The 19,213-nt window shown below is 32.6% G+C and overlaps 1 protein-coding gene and 1 non-coding gene across 2 annotated transcripts in view; both read left to right on the top strand.

The window, feature by feature from the left end:
* The window catches only part of DNAH5 (dynein axonemal heavy chain 5), a 290,296-nt gene that overhangs the window by 128,725 nt on the left and 142,358 nt on the right, over positions 1 to 19,213 (top strand). Inside the window, exons 42-49 of the mRNA XM_051973471.1 lie at positions 1,357 to 1,503; positions 3,355 to 3,596; positions 9,064 to 9,240; positions 10,035 to 10,236; positions 11,825 to 11,967; positions 12,586 to 12,720; positions 16,823 to 16,945; positions 17,140 to 17,353. Coding sequence (XP_051829431.1) covers positions 1,357 to 1,503; positions 3,355 to 3,596; positions 9,064 to 9,240; positions 10,035 to 10,236; positions 11,825 to 11,967; positions 12,586 to 12,720; positions 16,823 to 16,945; positions 17,140 to 17,353 — 1,383 coding nt within the window. The remainder of the gene's footprint in view (positions 1 to 1,356; positions 1,504 to 3,354; positions 3,597 to 9,063; positions 9,241 to 10,034; positions 10,237 to 11,824; positions 11,968 to 12,585; positions 12,721 to 16,822; positions 16,946 to 17,139; positions 17,354 to 19,213) is intronic.
* On the top strand, positions 14,313 to 14,416 carry LOC127546023 (U6 spliceosomal RNA). Its single transcript, XR_007949894.1, has one exon. It is a non-coding gene; the product is annotated as a U6 spliceosomal RNA (small nuclear RNA).

The following is a 19,213-nucleotide window of genomic DNA, read 5'->3' as shown; positions in this document are numbered from 1 at the left end:
GTAAAATTGAAAGAGATCCATCTTCCTCATTAGGGGTTACAATATTGAATAAATACAGCCTTACATCTATAATAATCAGGCTCCTTATGGATCCTATGAGAAACTGGAAAACATTCCAATGTTAATAAGAACTAGATGTGGAAGGGTCAGTTTCAGATTATCCTGACACCCTTTCCAAGCAGCTAGAAGGAAATAGCTGCCAACCATTGTATAACTAAGAGTGGGAGGAACTGAAGACACAGGTCTTACCTACTGGTTATGTATTGTGATAATTTCAAAATGTAAGTGGGGAGTACGACATACTGCCAACATACCATATAATGTGATCATTTTTAATGCTTTTCTCTTCTCCTGGAAAGAGAGTTTAAAAAGTAAATAATCAAACTTTGGGCAAAGTTTTGTGGATTCCACTCATTGCAAAGGATAAAATATGGCCATCAAATTGAAGTTCAGGGTAATAAAATAGTACTGATTACTAACCTGCATATTTTTATGAGGCTTTTAGAGAGAAAGTGTAGAACACATTTTCACGGGTTTTAATGTAACACCTTCTTAATGTGCAGGTTTGCATATATATGGCTCTTTTATATATAAAATTATACTCTGACTTTCTTCTAATGATTTTTAACTCTTAAAACTTATTAATCTCTTTGTTGCTGATTAAACACAACTTTTTCATAGATGCTCATGCAGAAAAGTCCAGCAAATTGAAGAGTAATTTTAAAGGTTGAATGATGATGATTTAAATTTATTTCCTAAGGTTGGTCATAAGGGAAAGTCCTGTCATGCATGTGACATTAGTTTAGCTTGTCTTTTCCAAGGTGAGCAAGAACCCATCCCAGAAAATCAAAGTTGATAATGTGGAGTATAAAGCATCCTCTAGGTGGTATTACAGGCACAAAATTTAATCAAGTACATCATAAACCAAAAGACTTTTGAACTATGAAGTTTAAAGAACTCCCAGATTATATTACTATTTTTATAAATTTTAGCAAGATTTATTAACCCTTTATGATACAGACTTTCTGCTTCTCAGAAAATGAAGAATAAAACGACCATAATCTAGGAAGTGTTAATGGCTTTAATCATATATATGTACACACACACACACCACACACACACATAATACAATGTACATACATACACGTGAATATATGCACTAAATACCTGTGTGTATTGTAAACACACCTTTTCAAAGTATTCTTGCTTTTATTCTTTCACTCTCACTGATACTTAATCATAGCTACACTGATGACGATATAATCATGTATATAAATAGTGCTGTATATAAATTGTAGTATAGCACATTATTGTTTGAAGATTTAGATATTAACTATTTGGATTTATTATCCTTAGATTGTGGAAAGCCACACCGTGAAATGAGGATGAATCCTAAAGCTATCACAGCACCCCAGATGTTTGGTCGCCTTGATGTAGCCACAAATGACTGGACAGATGGGATTTTCTCTACTCTTTGGAGAAAAACTTTGAGAGCAAAGAAAGGTAAAGAAAAAAAAAGTACAAAATTAAAAAATTTTTAAAGATACTTCTAATAAAAAAATCCACTCAAAAGCAATTCAATTCAATAGATTTATTAAAAGGCTGCGATGCTAGGGATTAGGGATGTCATGAGAGAAAGGAAACAGTTTCTGGCTCTAAAGAGTTAACAAATCTGGAGTAGCAAAGGACTTGTATTCTCAACATTAGCATTTTAATAAAGATTAAGAATTTGTGGTTCCATAAACTTAATAATTTCTTACTTGTCAGGTGTGCAATTTGTGAATATAAGACTTAATTTTCCTGATTTATTTCTTTGCAATTTTGAATTAAATTAGCAAGCATTTGCTAAGTGCCTATGCTGTGTAAAGCACGTGTAGCTGGTTTATAGATGTTGAGAGAAATATTAAAACTGACAACACTGTGCCTACCTGAGCTCATAATCTGATGAGAATAGTGAAGGTAAAGACTAGGATGTGCTGGTAAATTAACAACTAGGTCTTTGAAAAAATGTTTTTTAAACTTAATTTGCATTGTTGACATTTTCTTCATCACATTCTTTAGATAATCAATAAAAAAAATCTAGCCTAAATTTTTAGAAGTTGCTACTTTCCAAGGTATAAATGATCATACTGAAAATTCATCAGTATATACAAGCTGGCTCCAGAACACTTCTGGCTTAAGACACTATACCAATAATTGCCACAATGAAGAATATGACAAGGGCAAAAAAAGAGATCCAATTTGTGATGATAACATTTTTGAGGAGAGATTAGTTTCAACTTGTAGGATCAAAGAAAATTTTCATAAAAGACGACTTTGAAAGAAGAGGAAGTTAAAAAGAAAACTTTTTGTTTGACAAAATGCCATTAAAATATAACCATTTTATCAGTATATAGTTCATTTTTATTCAGGCATTGCAAGGGTCATGTCTTAAAAAAGGATCATTGAAACTAGGGTATTTTATAAGAGAAAAAATTATGAGGAATTTTGAGTACTTTCCTTTATTGTATCTTTTTTACTGGGTTTTAATTTTTGCTTAATGAAAAATGGAAATACAACATTTTTGAAATATGATGTTTTAAAAGCATGAGGCCTGATCCCATCCTCTACAAAACATCCTTATAAAGTGCTTGAAAGAATGAATTAATAGTTGTATCTGATTGTCTGTTATAGTAGGGTCCCAGAACAGAAATCTTTGACACGTAAATAATTTAAATTGCAACTTTAAGTAACCACAGGACAGGTGAATTGAATTGAAATGGATCTTTGTGAGGTACCATCCTGTAGTCATAACATCGTCACAATATTTCCTAAGATAGGAAAATGTATTGCCATTTATAAGTAGTTTTCTTCTTTGTAAAAACATATCTAATTGTTATATGTCCTTTTTCACAAAATTTGTATAAGGTGCTTGTCATTTTTTTCAGTTGAATAGCTAGTTCAATGACTTAAAATAGAGTACATTATTTAGATTGTATGTTATATCTGAAATTATTTCATAGTTTTTAGTGGAAATATTATAACTACAAAACTTATTGTTAAATTATGCTTATTAATGGAATACTAGTAGTTATTGAATTCAGCAAAATCTTCTATCAATAACAAGTTATGAACTGAAACAAACAATAGAATTTCTTTATGGAATCCCAGTGGTGATTCTATATCAGTTTTTCTTTTAGGATTTCAATACATGTTTATGGAGAGTAGGCCTCCTACTACTATATTTCATAAAACAGAGAAACAAAACCTTTCTTTTACAAATTGATGAAGATATATACATATGCATGAATGTATCTATATAATATATGTGTATTATACATATTATAACTTTTTTGGGTGATATGGTTATTCTAGGAGAACACATTTGGATAGTTCTTGATGGCCCAGTTGATGCAATCTGGATTGAGAACTTGAATTCAGTTTTGGATGATAACAAAACTTTAACACTTGCAAATGGAGATCGTATCCCTATGGCTCCAAATTGTAAAATAGTTTTTGAGCCTCATAATATTGACAATGCTTCTCCTGCTACAGTGTCAAGGAATGGTATGGTTTTCATGAGTTCTTCCATCCTTAATTGGAGTCCTATTCTTGAGGTATGAGATGAAACATTTAAAATTAAAATAATCTAATATTCTATTTTAGTAGTATTTTAGTATTTTTTCTCTTGATTCACTGAACAAAATTTAGTTGATCTGTCAAAGTTCACAGTATCTTGAACACACTGGAATATTTACATGTTAACCATACATAAGCATTTTTGCTATATTACTCCAGTCAATGCAATTGATAAAAACTTATTTAAGTCTCTGTTAAGTGTGAAGTATTCAGGTAGGGTTCTGGAATTAAAAGATAAAATCCCTCCAAATTTACAATTTATTAAGTATTTAGTAGGGAAACTTGTAGATTTTCTCCCTTTTAAAAATTCTTTGAATGAGTTCTTTTGCTGTATGATTAAAGTTTGTTTATTATATTTTGTTTGGATTGTATGAGTTTGAGCCATTTAAGGTTTTCTAATCTTCAATTTAAAATGTATAAGTATCAATAATTCTTCATATCTATCTATCTATTTGATTGAAAATTACTTCAATATATTTATTTTCATTACAGTTTTTATGCTTAGTAAAATTTGACTTTTATTGGAGAAAATTACTGGAGAATCAGTTAGAATACTTACTATACAATCATGCATTATACAGATTATTTTGTTATTGCTTGCATGGCTTGAATGCCAGCTATTTTGTAACAAATAGGACTGTAATTTCAAGAAATTTAAAGTTTCTTTTGCTCTTTTCTACTTATTTTTTTGTTGTGTGGGAAAAAAGAGCCTTTGAAGGTATTTCAAAATGACTTATAAGTTTCTGTGTCTACAAAGTTAAAATGTAGTTTGAAGTGAGAAGAAATGAGAACTAAAAATATGAAAATCAAGTGATCATAAAATTGAACAAGCCACTAAGTTTCCTAAAAACTTAATCATTCACTCTTGTATATTGGAGAATGTAAGGAAATCTAAGGAAACTCATCATCTATTATTTTTAAATAATTGGAGAATTATTTTAAAGGAGAACATTTAAGGAATATTGATTCTATCCCAAATTTTAAAACACTTATAAATTTAATTATGGAATTTCAGCTTTTTATATCAGGAAATCATGTTATATCTATGTACCCTAAGCACATGATACATCAGCAAAATTAAAATTGTATTCATTTTGCAAAACAAGGATCATTCTGGCTAGGCAAAGGAAGATTAATCACTAAGTTATTCATCTAGTGATGAATTCTGTAACCATGGCAACCCCATGAAACAAGGGAAATATAAAATGGCTCTCAGTCCTATGAAATACCTGTCCACTTATGCAGTATATAATGTCAGTAATAGTAGAGTAATAGAAATGTCAATCAGTGAATACACATTCCTTGAGAATACAATTTTTCCTTTTGTATTAAAAAAGTTGGGGCCATTGTACCCTCCCACACCTGGAAAATCCACATAAAATTGTTTGGCCCTCCCTTCTTTTTTCTGTTTTTTAAAAATAATAATAGATTTTTATTTTTCAAAATGCAGACAAAATAGTTTTCAACATTCACCCTTGCAAAATCTCCTGTCCCAATTTTTTCTCTCTCTCTTTTCTCATCCCTGATCCCTTAAACAGCAAGCAATCCAGTATAGATTAAAGTGCAATTCTTCCAAAGATATTTCTTTATTTATCATGCTTTACAAGAAAAATCAGATCAAAAAGGGAAAAAAATGAGAAAGAAACACCAATTAACCAAACAACAACAAAAGAGTGAAAATACTATTTGTAATCCACATTAAGTCCCCATAGTCCTTTTTCTGTATACATATGGCTCTCTCTATCAAATCTTTTGGAATTTGGTCCTCTTTTCATACTAGAAAAGTAGTCTGACTTTTTTTCTTTTTTTATCAGATGTGTACAGTATTTTGCTATAAATTTGGGTAATAGGTTCCATTTTGTCTACTGGCTTTTTGTCTATGGCTTCTAAAAATCTCCCTCACTCCAACTCCCCATTTAATTTCTTATGCTTACTGGTGATATATTGAAACTTGGATGGGTAAAGTTATGATGTAGAAGGGATAACTATACTATGTGTCAGTAACTCAGATCAACCAAGAGAGTAAGTTCTAGATCTCACTCAAGAGGAATTTCCCAGAAGTCTTTAATGTAGATCATAATGGAAATTATGAGCTCCTCTTATATTGGTTTCTTTACAGAGTGTTTCCTTCAGTCACCTGAAGTGGGGTTTATAACTTTCATTTTCTCTCTCCCAACCAGAAGTCAGAAGCACTTGAAACAAATGCAGAACCTGACAAGACTAAAGAGAACTGAAAAGACTCTCAGACATTAAAAAAGCAAAACTTCACCCTACCTCTCATGCAGGTTTAGGACTTTGATCCATCAAAGGGAGGAGATATTTGGGTTACAGTTAATATAAAGAAAATTGCTCATAGGTATAAGTTGGAGGATCAAAGAAAGTTGACAGTTATTTTTGTAATATACCCAAAGGCAATAAGGAATATAATTTCTAATGAAAATTTATTTGCATTGTATTATAATACTCATAAATATTTGCAAAAAGGCCATCATAAAAACAATTGCAAGTGTTGCATCAACATAGGATACACAGATGAAAAGGTAGAGAAATTTTCTGAATTCCCTAAGGCCCTTAAATGAAATTATCAATAATTGCTATTAAAAGAAAACCAAAATAAGCTAAAAAGTGCCCTTTTCAGGAAACATTTGAGTTACTTGCCAAGTAGAGAGAGGTGGTAGTCAAATACAGCACTGATTTAAGATATAAACTTGCTCAGAAATTCTTAAGAGAGAAAATAGATTATAAATAGTTCCTCTCATGAAGGGAAAATATAGTAAAAGGATAATGGGAGACAATCTATGTAAAATAATTTTGAGTACATTTAAAGATAAAAATGAAGGAGTATAACAAACTGTAGAAAAATGGAAAATATACCAAGATTAAAAATAAATTATTGATATTTTTGTTTTTATATGTATGATTGTCATCTAATCTATATATCTATGTTTCTACCCACCTACCTACCTAGCTACTTATCTAATTGATCTGTTCTTTCCCCATTTCCTATCCATAAAGCCATATAATGTATAAAAGAATACAAAACAGGACAATGTAAATCTGACAGAATATGAAATATCTCTTACCCATAGTTTCCCTCAAGCTTCAGCAAAGAAGGGAGAAAGTTCTGCTTAAGAGAAGTTGGGTCATCATATTTGAATTCTACCTTCATCGTCCTGATTGTACTTAATAGAGAAGTAGAAATGGAACTACAGAGGTCAAAGATAGGAAAAAACAACCAGATTTGGCCGATTTCAGAAATAAAAAAAATATATCAGAGAGACTACATATAAAGCCTGAGTCACACTCTCCCACTAATATACTATCTCTAGGGGAAAGTGAGAATTTATTTGTAAAATCCAACCCAGGAGACACATGTAGGAAGAAATTCCACCTGCCTGGAGTAACTCACAATTTTAGAATTGTAAACTTTTGAACAGATGCTTGAATTGTTAAATTTAGGTAATCCAACTTTTGTTGGACTAATATATTAAGGGACATGTTACTTGAGCCAAATGAGCTGATGTTTTCAGCTAAAGTAGTATTTCCTTAGCAAAAAGAAATGGTCTTCCTTAAATTTGGAAAAGAATCCTTTCTACTTTGCTCTTTTGTAGAATTCATCTTTTTCTTTTCTACTTTATAAGCAACTGGTGACAATGTGGAAAAGAATCTTCTGTTCTCTTAGCAGCAAATCACAATAGAGATAAAATTACATTGTCTCTTCCCTTTCCTCCTCTCCTCCCTTTTTCTCCTCTCTTTTCTGACTCTTGCTGTTTTTATCTTTCTCTTCTCTTTCTTTTCTCCTTTGTGCCTTTGTCTCTGTCTCCCTGTCTCTTTAAATGATTTTATTTTAGTTGGTGTTAACTAAATTCTCATCCTTTATTTAAGATCATGTGAATTATATTTGTCCCACAATTGCAGAAATATTTCCAGTGTCAATATTTACCAAGTTATTAATTTAAAGATTCTCTGAATTTTTCATATGCAAATCATTGAAGCATATTGTGTTCTTCATTTCTTCCTTAGTCTAGATCTTGTTATATTCAAATGGACATTAACTGAATCAAAACTATAGGTCAGACAATTTCAGTAGCTGCTTTTCTCTTAGACTTTTGAGAAGACCTATGTCTATAGTCTATAATAGACTATATACTTAAACTGTTAAAGTAGACAACTCATCAACTATTTTTGTCAGAAGCAGACTTATGAACCCCAAAATTGAATGATCAAGGACTATTCCTTTAAACGATCACCCCCCCACACACATATTGAACAACTGAAAATGAATATCACATAGAGGAAAATGGAGAGATATCGTGAGTTTGAGTAGGTTGAAACATAAGAAATTATGAATTTTAAAGAACAAGGATAAGGGATATCAGAATATAAAATATAGGGAAAGGAAGATGGACTGATCACAGAGCAAAGGTGAGAGATAATAGGGAGATGGTATCTGGTGATTTTTTGATAACTTCAGGATGTCAGGATACAGTGAAGGAAGTCTTGAGTATTTTTGTGAAACTTATTGACAAAATTATGAGATATTGATTAGAGTCTTGTATAGCAGGCAGACATAATGAGTTGAGATGAATATCATTGAAAGAAACATCCAAATCCATAAGGTCCATATATTCACTAGAATTTGACATTTAAGAATTCACTCTTGCCAATAAACAGAAATAAATGAGACATGTATAAATAAGCAGCTGATTAATTATGAGAGAAGTCAAAGACAACTGTGAGACTGAGATTAGATGATAGGTCAAGGACACAAGTAAGCTTTAATTATTAATTTTCAAGTAGCCAATCAGGTAAAGAAAATAAGCATGAATTTGGTCTTCAAGCTGCCAGTTTCCCCCGCTTTGGGGGGTGTAGCACATAATAAGGTAGATTCATGAATTCATGATCAATTTTATGTTCTTTTGTCAAGATCACTCTTTGTCCTTGCTCTTTTGATTCAGAGTATGCAATGTGATTTCATAGTATCATTCATATTGAAGTGAAGAATAAAATGATTTTATGACTTAAGGAGAATTTTTCTGTGTTTGTGAAGTGGAGCACTTTTTATAAAAGATAGATTTTTAATAAACTTTTTTGCCTTACAAGATTTTAAATTACTTATTTCCACAAGTAATTCTTTCTATTCTTTCTATACCATCCTTTAATTAAAAAAAATATAGAAAACATTTAATTCTTGTAAGTTTCATTGTTATCTTTTTCAGTTCCCTGATTTATCTTTAATTTCTTCTAAACCATTTTCCTGAATTCTTTGTCTTATTTTCCCCCTTTATGTAGAAGTTATGAGTTGGATTCCTGAATGTCAGACCCTGAAAATGTATTACACAAGCTTAAATTGTGCTTAAAATTATATTAAAAAATAATAATCACATGCTATTACTCTCTTGTATATAATTACATATGACAATAGATTTTTGTGTGAACTAATAGGGTTTTTTGAAGAAGCGCTCTCCCCAAGAAGCTTCAATCCTTCGGCAGTTGTACACTGAGTCTTTCTCTGACCTGTATCGCTTCAGTATCCAGAACTTGGAATACAAGATGGAGATGCTTGAGGCATTTGTGATCATGCAGAGTATCAATATGCTTCAAGGCCTTATTCCGTCTAAGGTAACTATAAATAATAGAATTTCCTGAGCTGTGGAATTGCTCTTTTATGAAGCTATGTGGCTTGTGAAATCAATTCTAGTTTGGAAGTGAAAAAAAAATTGAATTTGAACTACAGCTCTGACCTTTACTAGTTTTGTGAGCCTGAGAAAGTTACTTAACTTTCCTGTGTCCAGTTTCCTCAACAGCCTAATGAGAGAATATCATATTCAAATTAATTATCTTAGAGGAAAGTGGTGATGCTTTGCCAAGTTTAAGGAACTATATAAATGAGGTATTATAATGATAATTGAAACTGATATTGAAGTGCTTCATTCAATTAGAAATATAGAGGAAATCAATGTTAGGATATTTTATATTTCATTGTGTGTTTATAAGAATTCTGGACAAAATGTAGAGTGTTTGTATATATGATGTTGAATTTAGCAGTTACATATAAAAATAATTCTTTAAGAAAACATGATTTTCAGTTGTAGCAGTTTAATGTTTAAGGGAACCTTTGAAGATATTTAGCCTGACCTTTATCCCAAATCAGAATCTCCTCTATGTATCTAGCAAATATCTCTGTTTTCAAGTTCATTTTTTAAGCCAATGTGGAAATCCCTTTTAGACTCAGCATGATTATATAATTGAAAAAATATATACCTTTTAAATTTATGTAGAAAATTATCCTTTTACTTTTTCATTTATTACTACAGAAATCTGTTCTTTTTCCTATGATGTTTTTAATTGAAATTCCATGCAACAATTTCAGTTAGAAAATTTTGTATTTAAAAGAAGGCTTCTTTATTCTATAGGAACAGGGAGGGGATATCACATCAGAACACCTGGAGAGATTATATGTTTTCTCTCTGATGTGGAGTGTTGGAGCATTACTGGAATTGCAGGACCGCTATAAAATGGAGAATTGGCTGAGGTCTCATGAAACACTGAAACTGAATTTACCACATTTAAATGGAAATGAAGACACCATGTTTGATTATTATGTAACGGCTGATGGTTAGTACATGTAGTTTGTATATTCATACAGATAATGAATCAAGTCTAGAATTCTGATTTCCTTGATTTAGAGAATTTCTAGGAAAGGAAATTCTAACAGTATGGGTCAGTATATTTCTTTAGATAAAAGAGATTTGCCTGGAGCACTGAACCGTTAAGGGAATTATCAGTCAGTCAGCCAGGAAGTAGGGATTGAATCATAATCTTCTAGTTCCAAGGCCAGCTCTATCCCTATATAATAATGACATGATACAGTATCCAGAATGAAATGTTCTTTTCTGAGTTATCATTTAAAATTATTAGCTATAAATTCAAAATTGTATCTTCATGTATAAAAGAACCAAATATTAATTCATCTTCATCTTTTAAAATTAATTTGATTATGGTAAGGATGCAAACTATTACAAGGCTAGGGATTTAATTTACAATTTCATCTTTATAAGGAACTGTTGGGTGATAAAACTGCCTCTAGCAATGCTAATTGTTATCTTCTCTGCTTTTTATTTTTTTAGATAGTTGCCTGTTGTATTCAGAGATTAAATAGCTTACCTCAAAGTAACATAGGAATTTGGTTCACTAGCATAGGGTCATGGCATTCAGGATTCTCTTTTTACTATGCCATGCTACTTTTTTTTTGTTAAACAAACAAACAAAACTCTCAGTGGTATAACTAAGGCATAGTGCTTAGAAAAGTATATATAATAGAAAAAAATTTTGGTGTGATACTCAGGAAACCGTCTGGAATTTCTACCTGTGTGACCATTGGCAAATTATTTTATCTTGCTTAGCCAATTTTCTCATCTACAATATGACAATATTTTTTAATGTCTATTTCTTATGTCAAGGTGTTAGGAGACACTTTGTTTGCCAGAGCTAAGGCCCAACAAATAGACCATGCCCTGAGCTGGACATATAGCAACAATCTTTTGCACTCAAAGTGATTTCAGTCACAGCAAATTCCTAGAATTGTTTCTCAGCATCAGCTGTCTCTGAGCTTGGACAGCACCTGCAGTATACATCCTGCTTATTAAGCCCAGTTATATATCAAATTGTCTCATTGATTCTGTTTCCCCTTATTGTCAGAGCTATACCTCATAGTATTGCCCTAGGTATAAGTATTGAGATCTCCCCACACTAATGCAGTTCTTCCAATTAGAGTGGGTCTCTGGCAGGTGTGCCCTTGTCTTCAAGTCATTTTCCTCATTTTGAAATCAAACTTCTGTTTATATCCTGACTCTCCTGTCTCTAGCTTGCTTTGTTTGGCTCCAAATACTCACTTGTTAGAGGCCAGTTTTGGTCTGATTGTCTCCTATATACTTTGTTATAGGAGAATTTCATCTTGAAAAATAAGATTCTATTGAGCCCATATTTTCCTAGTATCTCCTCTTTGTGAATTCAGGACAGCTCTTTAATCCCTTTCTGATTTACCTTTTAGGTACTTAGTCTCTGAAACTGGTGATATTTATTTTGTGTAGATGGCTAATAAATTGTCTTGATAAGCAGAAATTCTTAAACGATTAAAGATGGTGTTTTATGTGAAATACATTTATTTAGCTCTGAAAACTTTAATATTCTCTCTTCTAATCAGGCAAATGGATGCACTGGAACACATGTGTTGAAGAATATGTTTATCCTTCTGACTTTACTCCAGAATATGGCTCCATCTTGGTGCCAAATGTAGACAATGTGAGAACTGATTTCCTAATTAAAACTATTGCTAAACAAGGCAAGGTAAGATTTCTATGACTTTTTTTGTGTGTAATTGGTAGATAGAAGCTTAAATGCAATGCCTCATTGTGTCCTTGGGGTATTAAGGCCAAGTTAGGAAAAAATAAATTCTGGTAGTTTCTATATGGCTTGAGAGGCCTGAAAATAAACCTGGTACAGATTTTATCAACTAAGAACCAACTTGCTAAGTTATGAGAGGCTGTTCTCCATGCTGTCCAGATGATGAATTTATCAGTCAAGTAACTCTTACAGTCCATCTACCAAGTTGGAGAATAATTGTGATCAGTATCAGTGAAATTAATATCTGTACTGTTGAAACCATGAATTCATTCAAGTATTGAAATCTATTATATGTAGTATTTACAAAACAACTTTGGAAAAAAGATTTTTTTTAATATTTCAGCTACTAAGAGCTGTAATTTAGCAAAAAATTATTAACATACCCACTATAATCTATTATTTCATTAACCCTAATTCAGTAATATTAGAAATTTCTCTCATTCATTACTGAATTATTTTGCATAAATTGAAAGAGAAAATGAAATTTTTATTTCAGTCAAAAAGAAAGTTCTCTTTCACTCATTTTATTATGTTCCTCGGATTATTTGGCTTCTATTTTAGGCTGTATTGTTAATTGGAGAGCAAGGAACAGCTAAAACTGTTATTATCAAAGGATTTATGTCGAAATATAATGCTGAAAGTCATATGATCAAAAGTTTGAACTTTTCTTCAGCAACTACTCCCTTGATGTTCCAGGTAACTTTTCTTTTAATCATGTATATATTTGAAACTTATGAGTCAAAAAGTTTTTCGATATTTTCAGGGAAAATAGCTTAATTTTTTTGTGGTACCCAGATTATTGTACCTTTCCTTTTAGTTGGATGCTATCTTCAGCTTCTCACCATGTGGAATAATCGACAAACACTTTCCATTAAAACTTCCAGGGGTTGTTATCCTATGGTGCCAATGTCCTTGTTACTCTAGCTAGAGGGTCTTAGAGGATCATGGTAGGAGAGAGGAAACTCTCAACCAAAAGTCAAGAAGACTTGAATTTGAATTCCTGTTCTGGTGCTTATTAGATATATGATTATGGACAAATCATATCAGCTCTTTGGACTAAAATTTTCTCATCTGTGAAATGGGGATAATACCCCCATTGAGTTGTTAGAAAAAGTATATAATAATGAATGTAGAGTGCTTTAAAAACTTTAAAATCCAATCTAAATGCCATTATAAATATTAGTAATCTCTAATTCTAAATTGTTGTGAAGTCAGAAACTCTCTGAACAAGATAAAGCCCCCAATGCTCATATAACCTTAAAAAGGCAATATGTAGGCATGCATAAATACAAAGTGTTATTTTCAGATAGTGAAGTGTGAAAGCTCAGGAGCCACTTAATCTCCCTTTTCTTTTGTGTGCTTCAAACTTTCACTGGCCAATACAACCCAGTAGCATTTTTCTTGTCATCATCCTGGTGTGTCGCCATCCTGTAATGTGACATTAGGGGAAGATGAGTGAGAATTTATAACTGTAGGAAGTAGGGTGGCAACCTTGTTGTCCACTTTTGGCTATTCAGACTCATCCAAAAGACACATACGCAAAATGCAACTGTGTGTGTGTGTGTGTGTGTGTGTGTGTGTGTGTGTGTATACCAATGGAGGCTTTATATTCTTGTCAGACATCAGTGTTTCATGGATCCTACTTTGGAGAGATGTCAGAGTGCTGTGAATTGTGATATGCTCCAGTGTCTATTACCCACTAGTACTGGATGCACTTTCTACTTTGCATCCTGATCTACTTTGATAATATCCTTTTTTTTTTTTTTGAAGTAGAAGAAGCATATATAATTGTCTAAGGCTGCAGTACTATTGCACTTGAAGGAATTTTTGATGTTGGAGAATTGTTTTATTTTTTAAATTGTTTTTAATTTAATATGCTATGAAAACAATCCGAGTAGGTTATAATATATTAAAACAATGGTAGAATTTTTTCATACTTTTAAGTTATATGCTGTGGTTGAAATGATTTCCAAGGGCTGGCATTTGAATCTGTACAAAATCTTTTCTTATGAGTAGTGATTGCATCCTGGCTTACACTGATTTTTAATTTGTTTGTTCTTCATAAAAAATATGAGTTTTTTTTCTTTCTGCATTCCACATTCTTTTGCTTTACTTTAAAATAATAAACTATGAAGAAAATAATTTAAAAATCTTAAGTCATCTATAAATGTAGAGTTTAAATGTAGAAAAATAGCAATCCTAAAAAAAGTTACACAGTCCTAGAGGTTAAGAAATATATCTTTGGAATCTCCACATGGGTAGGTATTAGATATATTTGTTGAATAAATGCTTGATTCACCAGGCTATATAATAAAATTGGAATGATATAGAGAAGATTAGCATTGCCCTTACACAAGAATGATAGAAATTTCACGAAACATTCCCTTTTTAATGGGCAGTTTGACACTGGAGCTGCCCAGTATCTAAAAATTACTGTTTCTAGGCCTGCCTCTGATATATACAGGCTATTGTAATTCTGGGCAAATCGCTCACTTTTTCACAGCTTTAGGTAAGTTTCAAAATATATAAGTAGGAGAGAAGATGCCAACCTACATTGATAGAGAAAATTTCCTCCTCCTGCTATTCTCTACATCAGTAGAAATAGTAGGCTAATTTCCTACATAATTTTGATTGAGTGAGGTTACTTTATAACTCTTTAGTTTTTACTGATAAAAATATTTGTATGGGCAGAAGGCAATTTCCCTATTGTGTCTCAATGTGAAATGGGAAACCTTGTTCATATTGAGATCTTGGGTTCTTTGGGTTCTTCACAACTTACTATTTTCCTTTTTTTTTTTTAATAGTCCCATTTCCTGTCACAGAGTTGTAAATGCTTCCTCTTTATGGTACCCAATCTGAAGATTGATTCCAGTTCAAGGTCTTTCTCTTGTTTTGGTATTTATGTAGGCAAGGAACCATCTGCTATCAAAGCTTACTTGAAATGCACTTATCCCTTAATCATTAGGGTATCTGTTTCCTGAAATGACTTCTTATCTTTTTAAATCTACTTTTTCATGTCACATTTACATGAAGAGAATGTAATAATTTTGAGCTAGGGTTGTAATTTTCATGTCTTTCTAGTGCTTATAACATAGCACATGTTTAACAAATCTTGTTGAATTGAACATTACTCTTCCTTTAGAATTTTGAGAGTGAGGCTTAATGATTAATTATGTCTCCTGGTCTAATCTCCACTGGCTATTGAATAATCTGAAATCCACACTTGATCCCACTCTCACACACATCCTTCCTTAACCTTAAAAATGCCAAGAAAAATGTGCACAGCGATCTCTACCTTTGCACATTTTCACTGACATTTACGAATTCACCACTTATATTGGTAAATATATCAAATTACTAACACTCTATTTTCTTATAGATCATACTATATAAATACATACACACATATCACCCAAACTTCTCATTCATGAAATTTCACTGCATCCTAATTCTAATCAGTCACACAAGGATTGGTTTAATCATGCCCATTTCCCCCATGAACATCACAACTAGGGAAAAGTGCTGAGGCTTTTTTTTTTTCAGTCCCAGGGCAGAATCTGGAGGTGTCACTATGTAATGGGCATCTGAGAGCTTGCTTTTTCCACAAATAACTGTCCATCTCTCCATTCTGATACTTCTTTTCTTAACCATGACTTCTCACTAATCCTCTATAGATGATTTGCCCAATTTATCAGACATCTTCTAGGTCTTTTAACATCTCAAAGTACCTAGATTGTCAGGATATTCTCCACTGTTTTCACAATATGACCAATCTATCCCCCTTTCTGATCACATATATTTCCTGGATTGTATCATTTCTGATATTTCTAGTGTAAAAATCATCATTGATAATATGTTGTCTATCAAGATCTTTCCATTGTTATTTAGGTCACTTGAAACTTTTTATTCTAAAGAAAACATAATCCATATTTTTTTAAATGTGATATAACAAGGAAAATGTTGATATTCAGTTTCCCAAGTGCTACTCAGCATACTCTCTGATTGTTTTTACTTTTGGCCCTGGTTCATTTTCTATTTGCAATGTTTATTCAAAATAGATACTATTTTAGTAGATCACCTGTGTAACTATACTTCTTAATTTGGGCATTGGAAATTCTTTATCCATTTTGACTTTTCTGGTTTGAATTGTCTGACCAGTCTTTTCTGAGTAGCTGGGGATTGAATGTGGCTTGATTCAGTTAGGACAATACTGTCTATTCCAGTTTAGGTTTCAGTGAGAGTGAGAGTAGTGGTGATGGACTTTGCATATGTTTCCAGATCCCTGAGCACAAAAGCAGTCTCATTTAACTTTGCTGGCCTGCACAAGCCAGCTGGCAGTCTGCTTAATTAAGAGAGCTGGCCAACAGACTTTGAAAGGCTATGCAGCCCAAAATATAGATTGTAAAGCTTTCTGGCCATCAGCCCTGGTTAACTGAATACTGATTATAGAAAAGCTCTGAGCAGACCTGAGGTCTTTACATAATAGAAGTTATGGTGCCATCAGAAGAGGAAAAAAAGGAGAAAGTAACTGTATAATATCAGTATTGAGGCACATTCTAATTTCACATAAGCTAAAATTCCCTTTCCTCCTAAATTAAAGCAGATTTTCAAATTGGAGCTGAGGAATTTATAGGGATAATTCAAATACTTCAGATGTGTTTTTGCTTGCATATGTAGCATTTGGAGTTTTATTGACTAATTCATATTAATGGAAAATATTCCCAGGAAGTTCTTTATGATCAATTTTCTTTCAGTTCATATTTTCACAGATGTTTCTGTTGATTATCTTGTTTCATAGCGGACAATAGAGAGCTATGTTGATAAGCGCATGGGCTCAACATATGGCCCTCCAGCAGGAAAGAAGATGACTGTATTTATTGATGATGTAAATATGCCTATAATCAATGAATGGGGAGATCAGGTAAGTTACAGGGTATGGCAAGACTGGTATTTTTTTCAAATCAAGATCCAACTAATTTTCAGTATGTTTTCATAAGCAAGCATTTATTTTCATTTTTTTCAAACTTTGTATCTCTGAAGTTCATCATTTTTGACAGCATACATATTTGAAATTGGTGTATAAAATATTTTAATGTTTTATGTTTCCTTTTTAAGGTTACCAATGAGATAGTTCGGCAGTTGATGGAACAAAATGGATTCTACAACCTTGAGAAACCAGGGGAATTTACAAACATTGTAGATATACAGTTTTTGGCAGCCATGATCCATCCTGGAGGAGGACGCAATGACATACCCCAGAGACTCAAGAGGCAGTTTTCTATATTTAATTGCACTCTCCCATCAAATGCTTCTATTGACAAGATCTTTGGTAAAATGAATATGAAATGATTTGTAGGAAGTGATTTGGGATGGGGACAGATAAGCTGCCCAGAGTCTACTTAGGAAACACTCCAAAGTTTTCTAGTGGCCAGCATTGGATCAACATTGGGTGGTCCTTATTCTGTAGATTTCTTGCACAATTCTTGAAATCCTCTTAAGAATAAATTATCATTCTCTCTTTTTTTAAAAGATTTTTTAATAGCCTTTTATTTGCAAGTTATATGTATGGGTAATTTTACAGCATTGACAATTGCCAAACATTTTGGTCCAATTTTTCCCCTTCTTCCCCCCACCTCCTCCCCTAGATGGCAGGATGACCAGTAGATGTTAAATATATTAAAGTATAAATTAGACACACAATAAATATACATGATCAAACCATTATTTTGCTGTACAGAAAGAATCGGACTCTGAAATATTGTACAATTAGCCTGTGAAGGAAATCCAAAATGCAGGAAGGCAAAAATATAGGGATTGGGAATTCAATGTAATGATTCTTAGTCATCTCCCAGAGTTCTTTTGCTGGGTGTAGCTAGTTCAGTTCATTACTGCTCCATTGGAACTGGTTTGGTTCATCTCATTGCTGAGGATGGCCAGGTCCATCAGAATTGATCATCATATAGTATGGTTGTTGAAGTATATAATGATCTCCTGGCCCTGCTCGTTTCACTCAGCATCAGTTCGTGTAAGTCTCTCCAGGCTTTTCTGAAATCATCCTGTTGGTCATTTCTTACAGAATAATAATATTCCATAATATTAATGTACCACAATTTATTCAGCCATTCTCCAATTGATGGGCATCCCACTCAGTTTCCAGATAAACTTTCATTCTCAAACAATATGCTTGATCATATATAGAATAAATTTAATGTAACACATTTGCATTTAATAACTTGAGTACATGGATGATTTTTTTTGCTAGAACTTATTTCCCATTAAAAACTCATGTCAGATTCTTATATAATATTGCAAAGACTTGAATGTTCTATAGAGTCTGTCCTATACTCTAGTACTGGCATATATTGCAGCACTGGGTTGATGGCTATTGGACAATATGGCTGTTATCAATCTCAATCCTAACAATAACTCAGTCAATGACTGGAAGATTTGTATGCAAATTGAATTCCATTGCTTTTGGACAAAGGCCATTCTAAGGCTTAGAAAGCAATATAGTACAAACACTAAAAATGGATTCAATGTGTTTTTCAGGATAAATTACAGAATTAAAATTAATTTTTAACAGAAAAAAGTAGAGAGAATTTTATAACATGAAGTCATTAGATTACTCTATCATCTGAATGTTGGAGGGGATGCGGGAAAACTGGGACACTGATGCATTGTTGGTGGAGTTGTGAACGAATCCAACCATTCTGGAGAGCAATCAGGAATTATGCCCAAAAAGTTATCAAACTATGCATACCCTTTGATGCAGCAGTGTTTCTATTGGGCTTATATCCCAAAGAGATACTAAAGAAGAGAAAGGGACCTGTATGTGCCAAAATGTTTGTGGCAGCCCTGTTTGGAGTGGCTAGAAACTGGAAAATGAATGGATGCCCATCAATTGGAGAATGGCTGGGTAAATTGTGGTATATGAATGTTATGGAATATTATTGTTCTGTAAGAAATGACCAGCAGGATGAATACAGAGAGGCTTGGAGAGACTTACATGAACTGATGCTAAGTGAAATGAGCAGAACCAGGAGATCATTATACACTTTGACAACGATATTGTATGAGGATGTATTCTGATGGAAGTGGATTTCTTTGACAAAGAGACTTAATTGAGTTTCAATTGATAAATGATGGACAGAAGCAGCTACACCCAAAGAAAGAACACTGGGAAACGAAT

Source organism: Antechinus flavipes, chromosome 1 (assembly GCF_016432865.1).
Source record: "Antechinus flavipes isolate AdamAnt ecotype Samford, QLD, Australia chromosome 1, AdamAnt_v2, whole genome shotgun sequence".
NCBI lineage: Eukaryota > Metazoa > Chordata > Mammalia > Dasyuromorphia > Dasyuridae > Antechinus > Antechinus flavipes.
Note: the sequence above shows the minus strand (reverse complement) of the source record. Positions and strands in the feature narration are given on the sequence as shown.